General features: G+C 39.9%; 4 protein-coding genes across 5 annotated transcripts in view; all 4 read right to left on the bottom strand.

Annotated features, from left to right (window-relative positions):
- LOC148908740 (von Willebrand factor A domain-containing protein 7-like) overlaps window positions 1-4188 on the bottom strand; it is a 48970-nt gene extending 44782 nt beyond the window's left edge. For both annotated transcript variants that reach the window (XM_089034935.1, XM_089034936.1), the window contains exons 1-4: window positions 3240-4188; window positions 2662-2925; window positions 1929-2228; window positions 88-309 (exon numbers count right to left, since the gene is read on the bottom strand). In XM_089034935.1, coding sequence (XP_088891061.1) covers window positions 88-309; window positions 1929-2228; window positions 2662-2925; window positions 3240-4170 — 1717 coding nt within the window. In that variant the 5' untranslated portion in view covers window positions 4171-4188. The remainder of the gene's footprint in view (window positions 1-87; window positions 310-1928; window positions 2229-2661; window positions 2926-3239) is intronic.
- Window positions 4189-7608: 3420 nt separating this feature from the next.
- Window positions 7609-13356, bottom strand: LOC116303305 (von Willebrand factor A domain-containing protein 7). The gene is made up of 5 exons (XM_031712827.2): window positions 12526-13356; window positions 11785-12048; window positions 10865-11170; window positions 8370-8591; window positions 7609-8286 (listed from the first exon to the last, which is right to left on the bottom strand). Exons 1-5 carry the CDS (start codon window positions 13277-13279, stop codon window positions 7718-7720), a joined length of 2115 nt encoding a protein of 704 aa, XP_031568687.1. The 5' UTR covers window positions 13280-13356; the 3' UTR covers window positions 7609-7717.
- Window positions 13357-14813: 1457 nt separating this feature from the next.
- Window positions 14814-19267, bottom strand: LOC148908739 (von Willebrand factor A domain-containing protein 7-like). The gene is made up of 5 exons (XM_089034937.1): window positions 18240-19267; window positions 17437-17703; window positions 16970-17275; window positions 16596-16817; window positions 14814-15934 (listed from the first exon to the last, which is right to left on the bottom strand). The coding sequence occupies exons 1-5, from the start codon at window positions 19144-19146 to the stop codon at window positions 15363-15365; spliced, it is 2274 nt and encodes a 757-aa protein (XP_088891063.1). The 5' UTR covers window positions 19147-19267; the 3' UTR covers window positions 14814-15362.
- Window positions 19268-19750: 483 nt separating this feature from the next.
- Window positions 19751-24208, bottom strand: LOC116303304 (von Willebrand factor A domain-containing protein 7). The gene is made up of 5 exons (XM_089034938.1): window positions 23280-24208; window positions 22625-22891; window positions 22130-22435; window positions 21606-21827; window positions 19751-20519 (listed from the first exon to the last, which is right to left on the bottom strand). Exons 1-5 carry the CDS (start codon window positions 24184-24186, stop codon window positions 20026-20028), a joined length of 2196 nt encoding a protein of 731 aa, XP_088891064.1. The 5' UTR covers window positions 24187-24208; the 3' UTR covers window positions 19751-20025.
- Between the last annotated feature and the right edge of the window lie 588 nt (window positions 24209-24796).

Genomic DNA, 24796 nt, shown 5'->3' with positions numbered 1-24796 from the left:
ACCTTCACTGATACAAGGTTGTACACAAAATTAAGGCTAAATCAGAGGAACAGAACTTACAGCCGACAAAGAATCAATCAAACTCACCTATCAGAGGATCCGTCACGGGGACTTCAGAAGCAGGCTTTTTTATGAGCATCAGAAAATAGTAGTCAAAGTCTATATTTTGGTCGCTGTTGGACTTGACAAAGTAATTATGCATACCAGCACTGGGAGGAATGACTAGGGTCCAGGTCCCTACTCTGGGACTCGCAATCTCGTAGATTGAAACCTTGGACATGGAGACTTTGCTGGATGTAATCGTTACACCTGAAAAATATGGTAATGACCCAATTTTGATTCGTTTGAAAAATGTTTCAATCTCGTACCCAGGGGCAACGCTTCGGTTGTGTTACGCTGCGGCGAAGGACGAGAGCTCTTGCATAATCTGCTTACTTACGATCAAAATAATATATATTTAGGCACTGCCTGAAAGCGGAGCTCCCGATACGGAAGTCACAGGGAGTACAATTTGAATGAAACTGAAAGGTAAAAATAAGATAGGGGAAAAAATCTTCAATTATTTTTTATTCGAGATGAAGATAATTTCTCCCATAATAAAAACCATGCCGTGAAATCGAATCGAAATGCACTACATTGTTTGTCTTTTGTTTGTTTGTTTGTTTGTTTGGTTTTTTTTTTTTTTTTTTTGCGCGAGTATGCTATACTCTCTCCCACTTAGGAATTTTGTACACAGCACAGGTGTGTACAAAATTCCTAAGTGGGAGAGTATACTCGCGCCAAAAATAAAAAACAAACAAAAAACAATGTAGTGCATTTCACGGCATGGTTTTTATTATGGGAGAAATTATCTTCATCTCGAATAAAAAAAATTGAAGATTTTTTCCCCGATCTTATTTTTACCTTTTAGTTTCATTCAAATTGTTCTCCCTGTGACTTCCGTATTGGGAGCTCCGCTTTTAGGCAGTGCCTAAATATATATTAGCTTTTTAAAGTGAAAGCCTAGGTCTTTATCATACTTGCTCGAACAGCTTAATAAACAGTTGAATATTTGGTGTACATTTATATTTCATTCAATAATTAAATAAATTATCTATAGAAAGATATAAAATTATTGAATGAAAGTCTTCTTTGTTTTGCCGATGGGAACCCGCGATAGGAGAACAAAGCTGCATTTTTCTTGAATGAAAAGCATACGATAGCTGGTTAAAAAACAACCGAATTGTTAAAGATTTACAAAGCTAAATAAAGGACGAATATTTGTTCTCGTAATATGCTCTCCTTGTTATATTTCCTCCAGCATTAAAATAAATTAAGCTTATCTAATAGAAATATAAAAAGTTTTGAGAGAAAGTCTTTGATTTGTCGATTCGTCCAGAAAAATGCTTGTCAAATAAAAAAATAATGATATACGATTGTTTGCTAAAAAATACACACCTGAATTCTTGAAGAACACTACTTGATCCATCTTTGACTACATGAAAGTTTTTTAAAAATTGTTTTTGGTCTATAACTTGTCCTAAAGCGATTTTTGCTGTGCATTTGAGAGCCGCATTTGTGAGTAGTTTTGCTTTGACATCAAGCGGGATTCCTTTGTTGTGTACACGGACGGATCGACGGACGGAAGTGACGTCAGCCAAGCCATGAAAAATCAACTCGATGGTTTACCATTTTTTCGCGCGGAAGCTCCGCTAAAAATTAGAAATCGGGAGCAAATTTTGTATTTTTATTTTTGGCGTCTTTTGACTCATGCGCTCTTATTGAGGAAGTGCAAGGAATCCTGATCTCAAAAAAAAAAAAGGTTATGCCAGAGCCTTCGTTCTTTGCTGCATAACAGAAGAAACGCAGACTCTGGGTGGATGGTATACGATGACTATTTATTAACAGAATAAAAAGAAACTGCTGTGCAGAAATATGCTGTAACTCACCTTGAGGATCTGTCAGAGAGATTGCTGCTCCTTGGTTTGGACGGTCTGTTGTGACACAGATAGACATCTTGCCTATCGAGTCATCAATCTTGATGCTGTACCTAGCTGTCAAAGCTGCTCGCTTCTTGCGGTTGGAAATATTTGACCCAGAGCTGATGATATTGGATCCTCCAAGAACACTTCCGGTAAAGCCATTGAGATTTTGTAGCTCTGTTGTACTGGCGAGACTGAGCATTTGACCTGAAGTGGCTTCAGCTATTTGCATGAAAGGACTGTCCGTCACTCTTGACCCGCAAAGACCTGTGGTAGAAACATCAGAAAAATGATATGTCAACTACTAGCATCGAATTACAGAACGCAATTGTTAGGCCGGTATTAATAAAAAAAAGGTAAAGTACCTATATTCAACGTCGGTAGTTCCTTCAGTTGAAATTCAACTGCTATCAATAGAAGCCGAGGGTGCGCACTTTACCCTCTCTCTCCATCAGTGCTCTATTATGAGAATATTCAAAGCTGAAACTACACGGATTAGAGAGAAGTCGAAACAGACGTGCAGATACTAAGGATCGAATTGTGGACCTCAAGCTCTGAAGGTCGCGCACTAACCAACTGAGCTACGCCTGCTCCTTAATCATTCCTATACATGAGTGTTCCCTCTCATTTTCGTGCTATTTTTATATCACATTGCATCAACCCTACTGCAAAACCAAAAAATCTCATTGTAAAGACCTACCTGTTGTAAAGAAATTAATCGTAACTCCCAAATACTTGGCCATTGATTTGACTTCTACGATGTTTTCTGGAGTGGCATCTTTGGCTGAAGCATCAGTAAATACGTACAGCGGTGATCCCCAATCAGGTCCCTTATACATTGCATCTAGGATTCCCTTCATTGTTAGCTCAGGACAATCTCCTCCAGCTTTGGCTTTGAGTTTACTGATGGCATCTACGAACAGCGCACCTTCGGTGGTGTCTCTTAAAATCGCAGGTCCAGCAGCTTAATAGAGCAGGAAAAAAGTCAAAATTATTACATTATTCATTGAAGGGGGAAAGTTGATGAGAAAAAAGGGCGAACGGGATTTCTTTGCCATTCACGGCTTCAGGAACCAATTAGCATCGAGGTGAGAAAACGGTTGTTTTTGTATTTAAAAATACAAAAGCCTCTTCGGGGAGAAACGAAACCGAGGAGCTCTGGTTACGAGTGTCGTGCATCCCAGCATTTTTTGACCTTGGTTTTTGATTTTGATGACAATAAGATGAGTAACTTAATATTTAGGATAAGCTCAATGACTACTATAAAGATTTACTTACTTGGATCACTGAATGGCGATAGGATGTAACTCACTGGATTCTCTCGTGGATAGTTTACAATATCCACTGCAATGCGCTTGGCTGCGTCAATCTCATCAGCCATGCTCCCAGTTGTATCGATAGCAAACATAAGTGTCACGTCTCCCATTACAGCCATGAATTTGTCAAACTGAGCAGGGCCCATTGTTTGCTTCAGATCGTTCATAAAAACAGAGGCTTGATTCTGAGTTGATCTTCTTGATCTTGATGTTGGAGTAGAATTGTGGTTTTTAATGAGGAATAGCGCTTGTCCAAGTCGATGCCTTGCAAACTGGAACATTCTCTTCTGTACTGCTAGTTTGATGGTCTTTTTAATTGCTTGGAGTTTCTGACCGGAGTAGCCAATCCTCGATCGAGCTACCTCCGCTTCTGCGACAGCTCGTTCGATGGTTGCCATTGCTTCCAGGAATCTATTAGACGGCTTTGAACGTCGCCGGAACGTCTTTGTTCGTGTAATGAAAGTTAGTTTAGTTTTGGGCTTGCGATTCCATGGTATTGGCGTAGGCGTAAATGGAAGTAAAAAGTACATCATGGCTACCGATCGACTGAAGTCTTCGCTTTTTGAAATTCCAATATGTGCTGAATAGAAGACACTTGGATTTGCGGATAACGAAAACCATAACGTGCCCGGTTCCTTTGATGAAGGTGTAGTCGGCCCAATCGACACTTTTTTTTGCGGAATTCCTTTAGTGTTGCTTGGTTGCTGTGGATTTACCGTGGGATTTGCATATTTGAACTTTGGTTGTAGCATCTTTACCGTTCTTTCTGCACCACTGGAATACTCCATCACCGTATCTCGGGCAAAGTTGATCAAATCGAAATCCATGGTGTGAACATTATGAACGAGGCAAATTGCAAGCCATAAAACCATAGAAATCTGGAGTAGATGCATTTTGAGTGCTCCTCAAGTCGTGATGTCGTTCAACTGACGTTAAGTGAAAGGTGACTCGCTCATTAGTAAGCTTACGGTCAGCGGTAGTTATTTAAAAACGCATGGTGTTTTGGTCTACATGACAATCGGTGCTCGCGAACAATTCTATTATGTTTGTTTTTTTGGCCCAAAAAGGCCTAAAAAGCGCAAATGACGTTTTCCCGGAATTTGCTTCAGTAAGCGTCCGGGGGGGGGGGGTACTCCCCTATATTTGTTTTACGGGTATGTGCCGCCCTATAGGGTATGGTTTTTCGGCTTTTGGGTCTGGGGTAGGGTATCATTTTTTGACATTTTTTCTGGGATAGGGTGTCATTCTAGTCTGGGATAGGGTTAACGATTTGGTCGTTTTTGTCTGGCTAATAGGCTACGCTTTCCGCCGACACAAAAACAATAAAAATGTTAGTAAATATTGATTGCAATCGATTGTAAAACCGTATTTTCCGTCTTTTAGTCTGGGATAGGGTGTACAATTCTTAGTTTTAGTCTGAGGTAGGGTATGTAAAATCAAAATTTTAGGTCTGGGATAGGGCCAGGGTTTTGAGGTCCTGGCGGCACATCCCTACCCAAGTTGGGGTGGTAGTACCCCCCCCCCCCCCCCCCGGGAGTAAGCGGTGATAATAGTTCTAATTCCAAGAGCTCCGAAAAGTACAATAAATGTATGAAATCTTTTGAGACTTTTTGCTCACAACTTCGGGTTTATTGGTGAGACTGTATAGTTACTCAGATCTTTTAATGTGGTGCACATGTCTTACAGGAATTTTCATTTGATGGCTTTTATTCTCTAGCTTTTCATTGTATATGTGGGAACGGAATGCCAGTGGGATCGAGAGAGATATTAGTTGGAAGTGACATTGGCATGCTGGTGACGTTGGGAAGTATACATTGGCTTTCTCTAAAATCATCTTTAAATCTGAGACGTTATATCCAGCGTTAGTAAGAAAAATGTTAGTTGGGGGGAGGGGGGGGCGCGTTGGGAAGTATAGTATTTAGAGAAGTTGAAGTGGTTTTCTCCACACACATCGGTAACTCTGAGAAAGAAGAGATTATTAATGGAACGACGCAAAAAGCGGCAACCAATGCCTTCGGCACCATGTTTGTACCGAAACAACTGTCTGTCTGAATGAGTTTTTATAGCCAATGGCAGTGGGCGGACCTGTAATTCAAAGCGTTACAATGTACATGTTGTGTCATTACCCCCATACCGCCGGAAGAATTACGACTTCGTGGATGTGGTTCTTGCAATCAAGAAGATAATGCCTTGAAATTTTGTCGTATTCTTTTTCGTGTTCCGATCCATGCCAAGAACTCAATGTCAGACCGCCTAGGAACTGAGCCGGGACAGGGGAGAATATCGTTCACATGGAACTTTAACTTGCTAAATCAGGCTTCAGTATTTGACAAATTATATTTGCAAGTATATGTACGCAAAGCACATCCTTGTATTTACATCTATGTTTTCTCTGTTTCTCAGAATCCTCTCAGAATCCTCTCTTCGATTTAGTGGGGTTATGAGCCCAGACAAGTTAAAAGGGTTTCAGGAAAAGTAAGGAAACAACTGCAGAGATAATACACACTCGGATAGTTTCACATGAATCAGTAAAAAATCACATGATGACACCAACATTAGGCCACTGAAATGTGGTAAGCAAGGAAGTCATTTATCGGTAGGGAAGATGTTATTGATATACTAGAGTATAGAAGCAGGCGTAGCTCAGTTGGTTAGTGCGCGACCTTCAGAGCTTGAGGTTATGGCATCGTACTGCTTTATGCGAGAAACACGGACACTCGTGATGAACTCAAACTTGATTGTTTACTTGTAATACTCCGGATCGTTTACAATAATACTTCTCTGCATTCATCTGCGATTCATATACACTTCAATAACAGCTCATCTACGGTTCTGAAAAATTTACAATCACCATGCACTTTACAATACATTCGCTACAAACATAACGAAATTAAACGCTTATTCTTAACATACCTCGTGGTAAATTCTCCAACACAATCTGAACGATGCCCAGAATGAAAATTTATAATGATATACATACAGTGATATACCGCTGACCGTGAATAGATACACGGATCTTACACTGATGGAAAGAAGCGGTAAAGTGCGCACCGTCGGCTTCCATTGATAGCAAAATTTCAACTGAAGGGACTACCGACGTTGAATATAGGTACTTTACTTTAGTTCTGTCAATGGTATTTTTATATTATATGAGGGTATTGTATAATAAATATGTGCAATCTATCGCTGTACACATCTCAATTTCCATCAATAACATAAACCGTATTAGAATAGCCTTTGACTATGCCCTCGGACCTTTAGGATATTTAGTTATTTCCGGCTATAATTACTTCATGTAAGAAAATACCTTGAAAAGTTCTAAATAAAACTTAAGTCTTTATATAGTTATTGATTTTCTTTTTTAAAGGTGCTGAAGATTTCGTATTTACGGTTGCACCAATTTGTTCCAGATGCTGGGACTGTTGGTCCCTTGTTTTGAACAAATAAGCACCATATTCTTTGGTTCCAGTTTTATATCCACTTATAGATTTAACGTACGCCTGGACTTGCGAACTAGTAGTTCAACAGTAGTTGACCTCCTCAAAGAAAGCATCACTCAACTCCCTCGTGAGAAAGGCCACAAATAGCTAAAAATAGGTAAACAAGGACAAGGAAGGAGTTTATCTGAAAAGATGTTGCTTGTGAGTAACAACTTGTTTGGCTCACACAAAACTGACCACTTAACCAGCCTATATATTTTCAAATGTAATGGAATGCAGACCACTATGCTGTTTTCTAATAGCAGAGTCTCTCTCTCTCTCTCTCTCTCTCTCTCTCTCTCTCTGCCCATTTTTCCATTTTCTGTCAGTGCCCAGAATCGCTAACGAGAGAGACTCTGGTATAGCAGGGAAACTGTGCTGTTTTGTACATTTAAGGGTACACTGTTGTCCCCCCCCCCCCCCCCCCCCCCCCCCGTGATTATTAATCCTTACCGGTAAGGTCAGTTTCAGTTGAAAGGAATCACTTTTTATACTTGAACTCAAAAGCGTAATCGAAAGCACTGTTTTTACTCGAGAGTGCATGCATTATTAGTATTGATTTACTCGAATGAGCGTTTATTTCTGAATCGCGCTCTCTCTTTCTTCTCATGGTCTCTCGATTTACTCTGATTGCTGACAGTCGTTCCTTCATTTTAAGTCTTTTGCTAAAATGAATAAAAGTAACGATCAAAAGTACCCTCCATTGGACTTCAAAATGACGCAGGCAATTGCGCACAGTAGGACCGATACGTCAATCAAACGCAAACAGTCTTCCTTTCTTTTGGGACCTTGGGGGTAAGGGGGATGGCAGGATCAGACTGATCAACCACTGCAGTAAAAATGTACAAAGAATATAACAAAGTACTTTATTATTATTGACAAGAACAAGATTCCATCCACTAAATGTTACTGAAACAAATCGGTCAATGTTTTTCGTAATGGATAAAAGTTTTAAGAAGTTTTACGCTACTACAATGAGCTGTAGAGGCTGTGATAGTCTCTCAGCACCATTATTAACCGAAAGACTTACAACAGCGGTATCACTAGTACCGATATTAGCACCAGCAGGTGTTGTGAAGGTTATTCTAAAGAAGGTTGCCCGTCCTCTCCTAACTGTACGAACATTCCCTTGAACTCTGGCATATCCAAGACGATCTTTGACTCGTATGTTGACCACTTTGTTTACGTTTGCAGCGTTGTAAAGATGGAATGTGACGGTAGAGCTCGTTCCTCTGCGTAGAGTAAAGTCATTGCTTGAATGTAAAACTCTTAGTTGAATAGACTTGGGTTCTACGATGTTACGAGAGACTCGCTCAAACTGGTTGCCACTATTTGTGGTACCTTTGATCTTTAGCTTGAAGGGTCGGGAGGGTGGGGTGAAGGTTGCTGTATAGCGCACTCCTCTGCTGTCAGGCGTCAGTTGGATGTCTTGGATGTGTTTGCCATACTTTGTGATCAGTTCTAAAACAACTGAGTTCTTACGGATTTTCTCGGCACCGGCTACTGTCAAGACCAGTTTACTTGGTCGCCCTGCAGTGGATTTAGACAAAACATTTCTATTGAGTTTCTTTTGAGCCTTGAACTGAGTTTCTCTATGTTTTTTATCGACTTACCCAACAGTGGCTCTGGTATCGGGACTTCAGAGGGAGGTCTTCTAATTGTCCTCAAAAAGTAGTATTCAAAGTCGATGTTGGAGTCACTAGTGGACTTGACAAAGTAATTATGCAGTCCAGCACTTGGAGGAATGACTAGGGTCCAGGTCCCTACTCTGGGACTAGCAATCTCATAGATCGAAACCTTGGACATGGAGACTTTCCCGGATGTAATCGTCACTCCTAAAGAAAAGAATATAAAATTATTGTAAGATCACGTGTCATTCTCTTGAGAATAAGATTCTTTGCTTGAGTTGTATCCATAGTTTATGTGTCTTCTCATGCCACGACCCTTAAACAAAGAAATGATACTCTAGGGAATGACATGTGGTCGAAAATGGGAAAACATTATTCCCAAGATAAAGTGGTCTATCCAGCTCCTTGAGGTTTTGACAGAGGTCGCTGACTGTAAACGTTTGTGTTGAGAAATGCGTCCAACTCTAAACTATTTCGTCTAAACACTCTCAACTCAATCCCTCATGCCTATTAATTAAAATTTCTTTTTTTCATCTTTTCGAGGTACTATATAAGGACATTTCCAAAACTTGTTTCTAACGTAGCTGTTCATTTGAGCAGTCTAATACATTATAGGTGTGGTTTTTAGTTTCTTCTTTTCGTTATCTTATTTCTTAAGCAATAATTTCAAAATTAATTAATTAATTAATCTCTAGCAGGAAGAAATAACTGCGACATTTTGGGATGGTGGTGATGGATTAGGTGATGGATGGTTTTTTAGTTTCTTCTTTTCGTTATCTTATTTCTTAAGCAATAATTTCAAAATTAATTAATTAATAAATCTCTCTAGCAGGAAGAGATAACTGCGACATTTTGGGATGGTGAGGGGGATGGGTGGGTAGATTTTATGAGAGCTATGCAGTGGAAATTGAATGGAGTACATTATAAGTATAAAACTACAGAATTTACAATATCCTTCTTCGCAAATCAACGCGCGTGTGAGTGCTTTCTGTTCATGTAATCAATTGAATGGAGTTGGATTGAATGGAGTAGATCATAGATATCAAACAGTACGGAATTTACGACTTCCTTTTTTACAAATCACCCCGAACAAGTGTGATTTCTGTTCATTCAATCAGAATGCTAGGATATTGCATGGTCACGACCAGAGGAGGATACACTAGTATCCCAAGCTACTTTGCGAGTTTCGTTTTCCAATATGGCGTCGCTTTCTACTCGTGTGTAGCGGTGTGCGACTTGCACTTTCCGTAGCAGCTGTTACGTGACCTGTACGAGGCAAAAACTCATGAACTTGTATTGTTTATTAATAATACTCTTAATCTACATACATATTTGTTTGGATTTGCGCCAATTGTCAGAGTTATATCGCTCGAGTTCACTTTGTCACGCGGTGTCATACCTGATGTCATATTGGATTTTATATGGTACATCAAGTAAATGCTGCTTTTCACATATTTGAGTATTTTAAGTTTAAGCAACAAATTTGTGTAATTCAGATATTTAGGAAAAGCAAAACCTTGAAATGACCAAAAGTGACCCATGATTTATAGTCTTTTGGACAGTCACAATTGAAGTATATTTACGAGAATTTATCGCAAACGCGACTCGTAAAAGGTGTGATATTTTTTGCCCATTTCATACAAAACAAAAATATTTAATAAACCTTACTTACTCCTATACTAAATGTTGAAGTAAGGCGAATACGAGCTGGGCTACGGACGTTATTGAACAAGTGATCAATCGAAGAGTTGTCACTCGTTGTTGTTGGAACAAGAGCGACACGTCTCTCTCTCAATTTCTCCAAAAAACTGAACGAGTCTAAAAACGACTTGTACTCCTTCAAGGCCGGGTACACAAACAGAAAAATCATCTTTTGAAACACAAAGAACATACAATAATGAAATATCTTGAAAAGCATTTGCCGAGTCTGAACACCGCCATCTTGTTGTGCACTCTAAGCCGGTCAAACCAAAGTGATGACGTCACGAAAAAGTGATAATATAGTATCAAACACAATGCATTCTGGGATACTAGTGGAACCTCCTCTGGGTCACGACATTGCTGAGACAGGCAGGCATACCTTGTGGGATTGGTCACTGCATGTTGTATAGGAAATTCCACCGTTCGAGAAGAATTAATGAAAAATACTACGCAAATTTGATGGAAGTGGCTTAAGGTGGTATTTCCTTTTAATAATACATCTACTTAAAGTACGCGTTTCTGAAGTAAAAAAAAGAAGACGATAGCATCCGACTCCACTTTTTCATTTCAAAAAACAACACGCGGAAAAAAGTTCCCGGATGTATGCGATAATTAATTGGACGCCCGCGCACTGGGACTAAGAAAAAAATCACGTCCAATCAACCAATTAGAAACAAGTATTTTATGTAGATGTGGTATTAATACCAAAACCGCAGGCTATAATACTTGTAATTAGTCATACGACCTTTAACTAAGATTTTCTGTTTACAGGAACTCACCTTGAGAATCTGTCAGAGAGATTGCTGCTCCTTGGTTTGGACGGTCGGTGGTGACACAGATAGACATCTTGCCTATCGAGTCATCAATCTTAATGCTGTACCTACTAGCTGTCAAAGCTGCTCGCTTCTTGCGGTTGGAAATATTTGACCCAGAGCTGATGATATTGGATCCTCCAAGAACACTTCCGGTAAAGCCGTTGAGATTTTTTAGCTCTGTCGTACTGGTGAGACTGAGCATTTGACCGGAAGTGGCTTCAGCTATTTGCATGAAAGGACTGTCCGTCACACTTGACCCGCTACATTGACCTGTCAAGCAAAGCATTGGAATGACATTAAGGTGAGCTTCAAATTTTAAAAGAAAATCTATTTTTTTTACTTTATGACAGTAACGTGATCCGGGACTCCAGAGTTCCAATATTTTATTGAAATATAATTTTTATCGCTAAAACGCGTAATCATCATTTTTGATCGCAATGATAGCTGCACAAATCTCAGGGTAAAAATATTTTAGTCAAGCAGAAAAGGGTAGTTATTTCTGTTTAACTTAGCGAATTGCTGATTACTCGGGCTTTCAAAGGAATGCCCGAGGTATAAATTGGTTTTTATTTGCGTTCTGTCACAAATCGCAGTTGCGTTCAAAGTTCTATGCTCGTGCGTAGTATGTGCCAAATAAGCATATGGTCGAGCAATGGCGGAATTTTTCAAGGTTTCGTCAGAAGGATGACAGTGTTCACGAAGAATTCTTTCGTTTTTTCTGTTATGAAGCCCGAGTTCACGCAGATATGCGACTAGTTATCATAAACTTGGGTTTCACTGGTTGTGTGTCGGCTCCACACAATCACAATCCAATTGTGTCAATGTGGACAATTGTCACAATCCAATTAAGCTTAATATTTCTAACTTCTAAAGTTGAATAATACCTGTTGTGAAAAAATTAATTGTAACTCCCAAATACTTGGCCATTGATTTGACTTCTGCGATGTTTTCTGGAGTGGCATCTTTGGCTGAAGCATCGGTAAATACGTACAGCGGTGATCCCCAATCAGGTCCCTCATACATTGCATCTAGGATTCCCTTCATTGTTAGCTCGGGACAATCTCGACCACCTTTGGCTTTGAGTTTACTGATGGCATCTACGAACAGCGCACCTTCGGTGGTTTCTTTGAAGGTTACTGGTCCAGTAGCTTATTAAAATAGAGCAGGAAAATGTTATATTATTAATGAAAAACGGGGATCAGATAATAGGTAGTTTATCGGATGGAGAAGATGGCTGAGGAAATTAGAGGAACTGATTTTGATATGGATCTTACTCTTTTGAAAACTTGAAAAAAGAAAAACTGTTTTTTCAATCGTGCTCCCGGCTTCTCGCCTGCCTCTCAGTTGTACACTCGCCTACTGGTCTTTGGAAAGTTGACGGAGGTTGAAGCTTATCTTTCAACATTATGTTTGCGTTACTTGACATGAACTAAAACTAACTAAATATACATTATTACTTACTTGGATCACTGAATGGCGATAGGATGTAATTCACTGGATTCTCTCAGTTGTACACTCACCTACTGGTCTTTGGGAAGTTGACGGAGGTTGAAGCTTATCTTTCAACATTATGTTTGCGTTACTTGACATGAACTAAAACTAACTAAATATACATTATTACTTACTTGGATCACTGAATGGCGATAGGATGTAATTCACTGGATTCTCTCGTGGATAGTTTATGACATCCACTGCAATACGTTTGGCTGTGTCAATCTCATCAGCCATGCTCCCAGTTGTATCGATAGCAAACATGAGTGTCACGTCTCCCATTACAGCCATGAATTTGTCGAACTGAGCTTGGCCCAGTGTGCGCTTCAGGTCGTTGATAAAAACTGAGGCTTCATTTTGGGTCGATCGTCTTGATCTTGATATACGACTAGAATTGTGCTCTTTGATGACGAATAGCGTTTCTCCAAGCTTATGGCGACCGTACGTTAACAGCCTGTTGCGGACTGCAAGTTCGATAGTTTTCTTCATCTTTTGAAGCTTTGCTGATGAGTAACGGATTCTTTTCTGGGCTTTTGCATTTGCGACGCCACGTTCTATAGTCGTTAGAGCTTCCAAGAAAGCATTGGACGGGGTTGAGCGAGCTCGGTAGGTTTTCGTCTGACGGACAAACACTAGTTTGGTAGTTGACTTTGTCTTGGGTCTCAATCGCCTGGTTCTACCCCTTCCCCATCCTGTCGTTGTCGTTTTCTTTCTCTTTACGGTTTTCAGATCTGGCTTCAATACCTGAACCGTTCGTTCTGTGCCTCTAGAAAATTGCATCATCGTGTCGCGAGCGAAATTCATCGCGGAAAAGTCCATTGTAAAAGCCATCTGTGCGGCTAACACCAACACAAGCCCAAAGGCAGCGCTGAGCTTCAGCAACGACATCTTAGGGCTCCTGGAATACTCTTCAATTGACGATTTTTACTTGATTGAGCATCAAATAAATATTTTTTTTACCGGAAGAGTACTGACGTCATAGAAAATGTTCTTTTATTCTTTATTCATTTAAGTGCGAAATAGCGCAACCGGAGGTCAACGCTATACCGGAAGTCAATGATATACGGGACGATACGAAGAAAATTTTAAAGCGCAAGTCTGAAATGAAAACTCAAGACAAGAAATACATATATTTTTGAACTCTCTTTCTTCTGTCCAGATATGGCTCAGCTTATTTTAGTTGGACACTTTTCGAATCAGAATTGAATTTTTGATTCGGCAACAATGGCGGCTGTGTTTTCATTAGAAATGTTGACTTGCGTAAAATTCCTGGAGGTGTTTTAATCCGATGCCCACTTTTCAAGATTAACACTGTGATTGGCCCATTTATTTGGTAGGACAACTTATAAGGAACGGACCATTAGATAGTTGATGGGGGGTTGCGTAAATCCCCCCAAAAATCTCGAGCAAGCACTTAAGCCTCAAAAAAATATCGTGCAACCTATTCTGCTAGAAGGAACATATCTAACTGTACGCAAAAAAAATACGTGCAAGGGTTAAGCCAAAAAAAAAAAATCATGCAACCAAAATTCCTGCAACCCCCATCAATTATCTAATGGTTCATCCGGTAGTTTAACTTTGCCTTATTTCCGGTGTGGTAATTAAGCTAGTTTAAATTGTCCTAGTGAAAACGCAGCCAATATTCAGTTATTTCCGCTTTATGGTTGTGGGATTTTTTTCCAGACATGCGATTAAAAACTTCATTCAATATTCAAGTTTGTCTGTTTACATTCTTGTGTCTTTATGAAACTTGATTTGATAAGAGCTCCAGCAAAACTCTCTGTACACATTATTTAGTACATGCCGGTTACGAAGAACGAGTTTCTGGCACATTTAATTGCAACACTCATTGATATTTTCTGTTACGGGGTTGTGCTTCCCAAACAATTATTTGTGCATATAGACATTAGTATTATATTACGGGCCCGGACGTGTTTGGCAAGAATACAATGACGTCATTTGGTTTATGATTACAATATTATATCACAAATGTCATAACGGATGGACTATTAGATAATTAGGGGAAAGTCACAGGAATTTATGCTGCACGATATATATTGTTTCGTAAAAACCCATGGGCACCCATTTTTTTAAAGATTTTTGCTCGATCTTTTCGGAAAGTAGAGGTTTCGCGATATTGTTTTCGTAGGTGAAATGCTTGCTCTTTAATTTCGTGAATTCTCCGCCCCCTCAATATAAATCTAATGGTCCGTCCCTAATGTCATTTAGTAAACGTCGAATTTCACCGGTGTTATACACATCAGATTACCCCCTGTCAGTACATGAAGGTAGGGTAAGGTAACGTAGGGAAGATGCGCAATCAAGAATGTGTGTGAATCTATGTGACATGTCTCCTAGACTGTTCCAATTCGACCTCTCTTGTTTCTCATGGAGGTTTTTATTCAACCGAAACGAGGGCGTCGGACTTTGCGAAAGTCTTTAATCTCCTATCTTTTCGCTGTATCTATATTTCATGTTCTACTTCACACACATGGCTGTTTGCAGGTTCGCTGACTGTTCTAAACATCATAATCTACCTATAAAGGGCGTCCATCGATGGGGCACCCGATTAAACGTTAACTACTGATTTTAAGCCAATTGCCAGTTATCTGTTAAAAGCTTTACAAGCGCTGACCATAATATAAACCCAAGTAATGAAATATCATAAAGAGTGAAGTTATTAAACCCGTGAAATAGATATTAGACTAACACACATTAGTAGACCTTATACCATTGTTTTCTTTTGTATCTATTTGACTATTACACGTTGACTAATAATTTTTATTTCACGGGTTAAATGCCTTCACTCTAACTGTTTACTACTAATTTTAGGTTATTCGTAAGTTAACTACTTATTTTTAGGCCAATTGTCAGTTAACTATTAAACCCCATCCTCACCCTCTATAAAATCATGAGCATAGTCAGTGTATTTCAAACTATTGGTATGCAGACTGTAATAGTCCAACTCGATTTACTTGATCACAATCAGCTGAACAGGCTGAGAGACGATCTCAGCACCATTATTGACAGACACTGAGATAAACGCCGTGTCACATGTTCCGATAGCAGCGCTCATCGGGGTCCTGAATAAAACACTGAAGAACGCCCACCGTCCTCGCCTGATGGTTCGAACTTTTAAACCATTTATTCTTGCGTAACCAAGCCGGTCTTTGACATTAATCTTTACCCTCTTGTTCACATTGGCGGAGTTGTAAAGATGGAACGTGACTGTGGAGCTCGTTCCTCTGCGTAATGTGAAGTCATTAGCAGAATGGAGGACTCTGAGTTGGACGTGTTTTGGCTCGACGATACTGCGAGAGATTCTTTCAAACGGGTTGCCTCTCTTTGTGGTACCTTTAATTTTTAGCTTGAAGGGTCGGGAGGGTGGGGTGAAGGTTGCTGTATAGCGCACTCCTCTGCTGTCAGGCGTCAGTTGGAGGTCTCGTATGTGTTTGCCATACTTTGTGATCAGTTCCAGAACAACTGAGTTCTTACGGGTTTTTTCGTTGCCTGCTAACGTTATAACAACTTTGCTGTTTTCCCCTAAAAAAGCGAAGAGAAAGAAACTTTATGGTTATAATCGCACGTATGTCAAGGAGATTATTGAAGTCACTCACTCTCAGAAGCTATTCAACTTTATTAATGTCCAACTGATGTGCAAAATCATGGTTCTCAAGCTTTCTCTTCGCAAAATATGCTACTTTCCATACGCTTTGATTTTTTCAATAAAATCTGTTGGATCTGCCGGTGTACAGAAATTCATGAATGAGGAAGCACAAGCAGGGTACTCTGGTACTGTTATCCGAATGAGAAGTTCCGGCTCTAGACCGCTCTTTTTCTCTGGTTCGTTAAAGGTTTTAGACTCAATTTTAGACGTACACGCGTACACAGTCGCGTACAAGGACAACACAGTATCGAGATAACTCATTCCGCAAAGAGTGTGAGCATTTAATTCCAAGATCCAACTTTTTCGACTTCTTACGATACCGCTGTGCTTCTTGATTACAGAATCAATGACTCAAGGTCACTGTTTTCGACCTTAACGAAAATATTCACAAATACTAACCGCACAGCAAAGAATGCACAACTTCAACGATGCAAACATGAAATTCTATGAACCTTCACTGATACAAGGTTGTGCACAAAATTAAGGCTAAATCAGAGGAACAGAACTTTCAACCAACAAAGAATCAATCAAACTCACCTATCAGAGGATCCGTCACGGGGACTTCAGAAGCAGGCTTTTTTATGAGCATCAGAAAATAGTAGTCAAAGTCTATATTTTGGTCGCTGTTGGACTTGACAAAGTAATTATGCATACCAGCACTGGGAGGAATAACTAGGGTCCAGGTCCCTATTCTGGGATTCGCAATCTCGTAGATTGAAACCTTGGACATGGAGACTTTGCCGGATGTAATCGTTACACCTGAAAAATATGGTTATGACCAGTTTTGATCAGTTTTGAAAATGTTTAGGATATGTGCGGTCAGGTAAAAGCGGTCATGGTGGATGGTATACCAGGACTATTTATTAACAGAAAAAAAAGAAAACGCTATGCACAAATCTTCAGTAACTCACCTTGAGGATCTGTCAGAGAGATTGCTGCTCCTTGATTTGGACGGTCTGTGGTGACACAAATAGATATATTGCCTATCGAGTCATCAATCTTGATGTCGTAATTACTAACTGTCAAAGCTGCTCGCTTCTTGCGGTTGGATATATTTGACCCAGAGCTAATTATATTGGATCCTCCAAGAATACTTCCGGTAAAGCCATTGAGATTTTGTAGCTCTGTTGTACTGGTGAGACTGAGCATTTGACCGGAAGTGGCTTCAGCTATTTCCATGAAAGGACTGTCCGTCACACTTGACCCGCGACAAAGACCTGTTGCGCAAGCATCGGTAAAATGATATGTTAACTACTAGCATCGTATATCAGCACGCAATTGTCAGCAGGTATACTCTCTATTCTCCCTTTTTCGTGCTATTTATCACATTGCATCAACCCTACTCCAAAGAAAAAAATATCATGGAAAAAATACATACCTGTTGTGAAAAAGTTGATAACAACTTTCCCCAAAAACTTTGCCATGATTTTAACTTCATTGATGTTTTCTGGCGTTGCATCCTTAGCTGAGGCATCAGTAAATACGTACATCGGTGAACCTGGATCGGGTCCCTCATACAATGCGTCTAGAATACCCTTCATTGTGAGTTCAGGACAGTCTCCTCCACCTGTGGCTTTGAGTTTGTTGATGGCATCAACAAATAATGCTCCTTCGGTGGTTTCTCTAAAAGTCACTGGGCCAGTAGCTTAATAGAGCAGCAAAAATGTCAAAAAGTATAAACTACATTTTTTATCGGAGGGAACCAATTAGCATCCAGGAGAAAACGGCTGTTAAATACAAGAGCCTCTTCGGGGGAAACGAAACCGAGGAGCTCTGGTTAGGGATGAGGGCAAAGCAATTGTCATCTCACGTGACCCGATTTAGGGGGGAGGGGTGGTGTTACCCAGTACCTACCACCTCTGGAAGTGAAATCTTAGATTTTGTTGTCAAATACCTCCAAAACTAAAAGCCAAATCACAGAAATGAATGGACTGTCTGTCTGCATGTATGCCAAAAAAACATACTTGTGTATAGAAATTGCCACTACCAGACCCCATAAGTGTCGAGCGTTTGAACAGCTAGGTCTCTGGGGAGGTATATACCGCTACCCACCACATTATTTTCATATATTCTGGACCATTGTTTTGACCTCAACCCTTACGAGATTGTCGTGCATCCGAGCAGCTTTTGCTTTTTTAATATTTAGGATAAGCTCAATGACTACTATAAAGATTTACTTACTTGGATCACTGAATGGCGATAGGATGTAATTCACTGGATTCTCTCGTGGATAGTTTATGACATCCACTGCAATACGTTTGGCTGTGTCAATCTCATCAGCCATGCTCCCAGTTGTATCGATAGCAAACATGAGTGTCACGTCTCCCATTACAGCCATGAATTTGTCGAACTGAGCAGGGCCCATTGTTTGCTTCAGATCGTTCATAAAAACAGAGGCTTGATTCTGAGTTGATCTTCTTGATCTTGATGTTGGAGTAGAATTGTGGTTTTTAATGAGGAATAGCGCTTGTCCAAGTCGATGCCTTGCAAACTGGAACATTCTCTTCTGTACTGCTAGTTTGATGGTCTTTTTCATGTCTTGGAGCTTCTGATCGGAGTAGCGAATTCTCGATCGAGCTACCTCCGCTTCTGCGACAGCTCGTTCGATGGTTGCCATTGCTTCCAGGAATCTATTAGACGGCTTTGAACGTCGCCGGAACGTCTTTGTTCGTGTAATGAAAGTTAGTTTAGTTTTGGGCTTGCGATTCCTTCTTGGCGTATATCCACTTGGGGTAAATCTTCTTCCCCATTTACTGGTGTCGAATGTGGTAGATTTAAAATCAATGGTCTCGCTTTTAAATGAAATACTTAGACTTGGGAATGACGTTGATGACACCCCCGTTTTCTTTAATGAGGGTCCAATCGGGCCAACCGGCCCTCTTCTTGGTGGATTTCCTTGCAGTGGATTTACCGGAGGATTTACGGCATTGAGCTGTGGTTGTAAAATGTTTACCGTTCTTTCTGTACCACTGGAATACTCCATCACCGTATCTCGGGCAAAGTTCATCAAGTCAAAATCCATGGAGTGAACATTATGAACAAGGCATATTGCGAGCCCTAAAACCATAGAAATCTGGAGTAGATGCATTTTGGGTGCTTCTCTAGTCGTGTTATCGTTCAACTGACGCAAAGTAAAAAGCGATTAATAATAAGTAACCTTACTGTCAGCGGAAGTTGTAATTCAAAACGTATGCTGTTAAGTGCACGCGAACAGTTGTATGTTTGGATTTTGGCCAACAAAAAAATGGAAATAAATGAAGCGTTAGACTCACTGCTTCCTTAGCATCTTCCGGTCAACAAATGATAAGGCTTAGCATCCGGGGAAATGTGGAAAGCATGCAATAGTGAAGATTTTCTGTATTTGCTTTGAAATGATATTTTTCCCCCTGGAGTTTGCTTCAATAAACGGTGATAATGGTTCTAATTCCAAATACGAATTCCAATGAGTGCAAGTATTTAAGGAATTTTCATTAATGGCTTTAATACTCTTTCCATTGTATATGTGTTTATCTGGTTTTCTAAGTTTATAAGGGCCTATATTGGTATGTTATTTATGTGAATTTCTGATTCTTAAGGTGATGTTACAGCAATAATCTCTTGTGCAGGAATTCTGGGTGTGCATAATCAAAAAGAATCGAAAGAAAGACCGGCACTGGTTGACATGATCGAGGATAAAACAACGAGAAAGGAACAAATCTTCAAGGCTAAATTTATTCAACATGGCAATCTAAAATATAATCTACACACCTTTTATGTCCCCTCTCAGACACACATGGCTGTGTGCAGGTTTATGCATTAACAATTCTAAATGTAACGATCTACTTAAGCAATCATGAGCATAGTGTATTTCAAACTGTTGGTTTGCAGACTGTAATAGTCCAAATCAATTTACTCAATCACAATCAGCTGAACAGGTTGAGAGACAATCTCGGCGCCATTGTTGACAGACACTGAGATAAACGCCGTGTCACATGTTCCGATAGCAGCGCTCATCGGGGTCGTGAATAAAACACTGAAGAACGCCCACCGTCCTCCCTCGCCTTATGGTACGAATTTTACTTTTAATTCTTGCGTAACCAAGCCGGTCTTTGACATTAATCTTTACCCTCTTATTCACATTGGCGGAGTTGTAAAGATGGAACGTGACTGTGGAGTTCGTTCCTCTGCGTAATGTGAAGTCATTAACAGAATGGAGGACTCTGAGTTGGACGTGTTTTGGCTCGACGATACTGCGAGAGATTCTTTCAAACGGGTTGCCTCTTTTTGTTGTACCTTTGATTTTTAGCTTGAAGGGTCGGGAGGGTGGGGTGAAGGTTGCTGTATAGCGCACTCCTCTGCTGTCAGGCGTCAGTTGGAGGTCTCGTATGTGTTTGCCATACTTTGTGATCAGTTCCAGACCAACTGAGTTCTTACGGGTTTTTTCGTTGCCTGCTAACGTTATGACAACTTTGCTGTTTTCCCCTAAGAAAGCGAAGAGAATAAACTTAATAGTTAAATGGTAAATATCTTAAGGAGATCATTGAAGTTACTCTCCCTAGTAGAAAACTACTAAACTTTATTAATTACCAATTGTGCAAAATACACTACTTTCCAGAACATATGCTTTTTTAATGAAATAAGTTGGGTCGGTGTACAAAAATGAATCAGGAGGCACAACAAGGTACTCTGGTACTCTCGTACCTTTTTCAAATAAGTCTTCTTAAAGTGCACATGAACCCTTCGACAATACTTTCAGTACTGATTCTACACGAAGTAAATAGTTGATTGGTAAAATATTTCTTGATTTGAGTGATGCGTCTTTAAGTTATGAAGGTTTATACTTCCAATATGTTAATGATGATGACGTCAGGTAAGGTATTTGAGTGTTTTTGTTGTAACTAGTAATACTAAATGCTGGCCATTTTGAAAATAAAAATTGTAAATAGCTTTCATGTAAACCATGAGTAAAATAATGATGCTTTTTAAATACTGTTTCTATGAACCAGTTCGATTTTGTATATTTGATTAAGCCTTAATAGACGTCACACTCATTAGCATATTGGAAGTATAAACCTTCATAACTTAGAAACGCATCACTCAAATCAAGAAATATTTTACCATTCAACTATTTACTTCGTGTAGAATCAGTACTGAAAGTATTGTCGAAGGGTTCATGTGCACTTTAACTAAGGACCTTTTATGGTGGACTACTGGGCTTGTAAATGGCTAAAACACGGTTCGACTCCACCTCGCGTATTGGGACATAGAACAGCGACGAGAACATACGTGCGAAAATTGGTGATCTTTGATTCCAAGATCAGACCTTTTTCGAATTGTACAATACCGTAGCTTCCTAACGATAGCGATACCTAACGATGGTGATATATGGCCTTATATGAAACGTAAAAAGTATTCACAAATACCAAAATAACGTACGATTTCATCAAACAAACACTTCCGTGTTCCTTTACTGGAACAGGTAAATGTTATACACAAAATCAAGGCTAATCTCGACGGCAACAGAGAATGAAGGGTTACGCTATGAAAAGCTGAATGAATCAAACTCACCTATCAGAGGATCCGTCACAGGGACTTCAGAAGCAGGCTTTTTTATGAGCATCAGAAAATAGTAGTCAAAGTCTATATTTTGGTCGCTGTTGGACTTGACAAAGTAATTATGCATACCAGCACTGGGAGGAATGACTAGGGTCCAGGTCCCTACTCTGGGACTCGCAATCTCGTAGATTGAAACCTTGGACATGGAGACTTTGCCGGATGTAATCGTTACACCTGAAAAATATGGTTATGACCAGATTTTGATAAGATAGGAAAATGTTTATATCTGCCAGATATACATGCAATGTATGTACGGTCACGTTATTGTATGTAGGACAATTTTGGAAAAGGAAAGCATTAAATTAGATTAAATAAAAATCTTTAGGAGATAGAGATCCTTTTCTGATAAACTAACAACAGAAGCGCTGGGAAAATAACCTTGGGCAGCGATGGCGGTCACGTGATATAAATGATTTTCTTTGTCACTTTAGCTTGAGACACTGCCTATATGTGCAGTAAAAACTGCTGTAACTCACCTTGAGAATCTGTCAGAGAGATTGCTGCTCCCTGATTTGGACGGTCTGTGGTGACACAGATCGACATATTGCCTATCGAGTCATCAATCTTGATGCTGTACCTACTAGCTGTCAAAGCTGCTCTCTTCTTGCGGTTGAAGATATTACACCCAGAGTTGATGATAGTGGATCCTCCAAGAACACTTCCGGTAAAGCCATTGAGATTTTGTAGCTCTGTTGCACTGGTGAGACTGAGCATTTGACCGGAAGTGGCTTCAGCTATTTGCATGAAAGGACTGTCCGTCACACTTGACCCGCGACATAGAGCTGTTGTTCAAGCATCAGAAAAATGATATGTTAACTACTAGCATCGTATTTCGCCACATTATTTTAATCTATTTATCTATCAATTATTTGAAGGTTGTGTCTGTACCATTGCGCATGGTTTCAATTTGCTCTTTTTCGCACCTACACTTTCATCTAAACTAAAATTTTACTCTTCAATCAAAAACATACCTGTGGTAAAAAAGTTGATAACAACTTTTCCCAAAAACTTTGCCATGCTTTTAACTTCATGGATAATTTTTGGCGTTGCATCCTTAGCTGAGGCATCAGTAAATACGTACATCGGTGAACCTGGATCGGGTCCCTCATACAATGCGTCTAGAATACCCTTCATTGTGAGTTCAGGACAGTCTCCTCCACCTGTGGCTTTGAGTTTGTTGATGGCATCAACGAATAATGCTCCTTCGGTGGTTTCTCTAAAAGTCACTGGGCCAGTAGCTTTATTAAGGTTATAAAAAAGAGTGAGCGAAGACCATAGATTATTTATTAGATGGAGAAGAAAGGTCAAAAAGTTGGGAACTGATTTTTTGACATTTACTATAGGAAACCCTGAATTAAAAAAGTATTTTGTGGCGAAAATGTCGTCATAAGGCTCTCACTTCTTTTGGCTTCATCCCCAGTCACCGTCGGTTTTCTCCCGCCTTCCTCTTAGGCTGGTTTGACCCAAAAAGTACGACAGCCCAGGATTAGCGATAAGCGTAATTAATATAGGCGTATCTTGTATCAGTGAGAACAGATTTGATCTTGTTTTTCACCTCCATTGAACATATGCCAAATCTCTTTTGGTTTGGGACAAACTTAATGACCACTATAAAGATTTACTTACTTGGATCATTGAATGGCGATAGGATGTAACTCACTGGATTCTCTCGTTGATAGTTTATAACATCCACTGCAATACGTTTGGCTGTGTCAATCTCATCAGCCATGCTCCCAGTTGTATCGATAGCAAACATGAGTGTCACGTCTCCCATTACAGCCATGAATTTGTCGAACTGAGCAGGGCCCATTGTTTGCTTCAGATCGTCCATAAAAACAGAGGCTTGATTCTGAGTTGATCTTCTTGATCTTGATGTTGGAGTAGAATTGTGGTTTTTAATGAGGAATAGCGCTTGTCCAAGTCGATGCCTTGCAAACTGGAACATTCTCTTCTGTACTGCTAGTTTGATGGTCTTTTTAATTGCTTGGAGTTTCTGACCGGAGTAGCCAATCCTCGATCGAGCTACCTCCGCTTCTGCGACAGCTCGTTCGATGGTTGCCATTGCTTCCAGGAATCTATTAGACGGCTTTGAACGTCGCCGGAACGTCTTTGTTCGTGTAATGAAAGTTAGTTTAGTTTTGGGCTTGCGATTCCTTCTTGGCGTATATCCACTTGGGGTAAATCTTCTTCCCCATTTACTGGTGTCGAATGTGGTAGATTTAAAATCAATGGTCTCGCTTTTAAATGAAATACTTAGACTTGGGAATGACGTTGATGACACCCCCGTTTTCTTTAATGAGGGTCCAATCGGGCCAACCGGCCCTCTTCTTGGTGGATTTCCTTGCAGTGGATTTACCGGGGGATTTACGACTTTGAGCTGTGGTTGTAAAATGTTTACTGTTCTTTCTGTACCACTGGAATACTCCATCACCGTATCACGGGCAAAGTTCATCAAGTCAAAATCCATGGAGTGAACATTATGAACAAGGCATATTGCGAGCCCTAAAACCATAGAAATCTGGAGTAGATGCATTTTGGGTGCTCCTCAAGTCGCGATGTCGTTCAACTGACGTTAAGTAAAAGGTGACTCGCTCATAAGTAACCTTACGGTCAGCGGTAGTTGCAATTTGAAACGTGTACTTTTATGGTTACATGGAATTGGGCGCGGGCGAAAAATTGCAATTTTGGGACATAGAAGACAGAATGGCGGAAAATTAGTTTCAGTTTAGAAATCTTTTAAGTATCTTCAAGAGAATATGAACTAAGAGAAGGAATTCCCGTGCCCCATCATGTGCACACTTTGATGCTATTTTTAGAATCTATTCTAAAAATATCATCCAATGATATCATTTATTTGATCGTTTGATTTTCTGCACGCGCATAGTACGCGCGCGCTCTACGCTGTTTGCTAACGTTTTCTCGTGCTTTTCTTATGTTCGAATGTTCAAATCTGCCCTCAAGATGAAGATGGAGGTCGAAAGCTTTTGAAAATAAATTTAAAAATACTCTATAAAGTTGAACAAATTACTACTTCAATTTCTTGTCGTATTTGCCAAGCTTTCGACGTGCACTTTCATATCCAGGGCAGAGTCGAAATAACGGAAAAACCACCAAAACGTAAGCAAACAGTGTTGAGCTCGCGC

The sequence above is a fragment of the Actinia tenebrosa genome, unplaced genomic scaffold (genome assembly GCF_029948245.1).
Source record: "Actinia tenebrosa isolate PJP-AT-01 unplaced genomic scaffold, QUT_ActTen_1.0 PGA_scaffold3__52_contigs__length_22856419, whole genome shotgun sequence".
NCBI classification, from domain to species: Eukaryota; Metazoa; Cnidaria; class Anthozoa; order Actiniaria; family Actiniidae; genus Actinia; species Actinia tenebrosa.
This window is presented reverse-complemented; position numbering and strand designations above follow the sequence as displayed.

Bases quoted from the DNA above. Each gene is read 5' to 3' on its own strand.
- LOC116303304 (XM_089034938.1), bottom strand. From the start codon at position 24,186: ATGCATCTACTCCAGATTTCTATGGTTTTAGGGCTCGCAATATGCCTT. The intron at 21,828-22,129 runs GTGAGTTACAGC...CATATTTTTCAG, and splicing joins CTCTCTGACAGATTCTCAAG to GTGTAACGATTACATCCGGC. The intron at 20,520-21,605 runs GTGAGTTTGATT...TCGCTTTCTTAG, and splicing joins TGTGACGGATCCTCTGATAG to GGGAAAACAGCAAAGTTGTC.
- LOC116303305 (XM_031712827.2), bottom strand. From the start codon at position 13,279: ATGTCGTTGCTGAAGCTCAGCGCTGCCTTTGGGCTTGTGTTGGTGTTA. The intron at 11,171-11,784 runs GTATTATTCAAC...TTTGCTTGACAG, and splicing joins AATTAATTTTTTCACAACAG to GTCAATGTAGCGGGTCAAGT. The intron at 8,287-8,369 runs GTAAGTCGATAA...AATCCACTGCAG, and splicing joins GATACCAGAGCCACTGTTGG to GGCGACCAAGTAAACTGGTC.
- LOC148908739 (XM_089034937.1), bottom strand. From the start codon at position 19,146: ATGCATCTACTCCAGATTTCTATGGTTTTAGGGCTCGCAATATGCCTT. The intron at 17,704-18,239 runs GTAAGTAAATCT...TGCTCTATTAAG, and splicing joins ATCGCCATTCAGTGATCCAA to CTACTGGCCCAGTGACTTTT. The intron at 16,818-16,969 runs GTGAGTTACTGA...CATATTTTTCAG, and splicing joins CTCTCTGACAGATCCTCAAG to GTGTAACGATTACATCCGGC.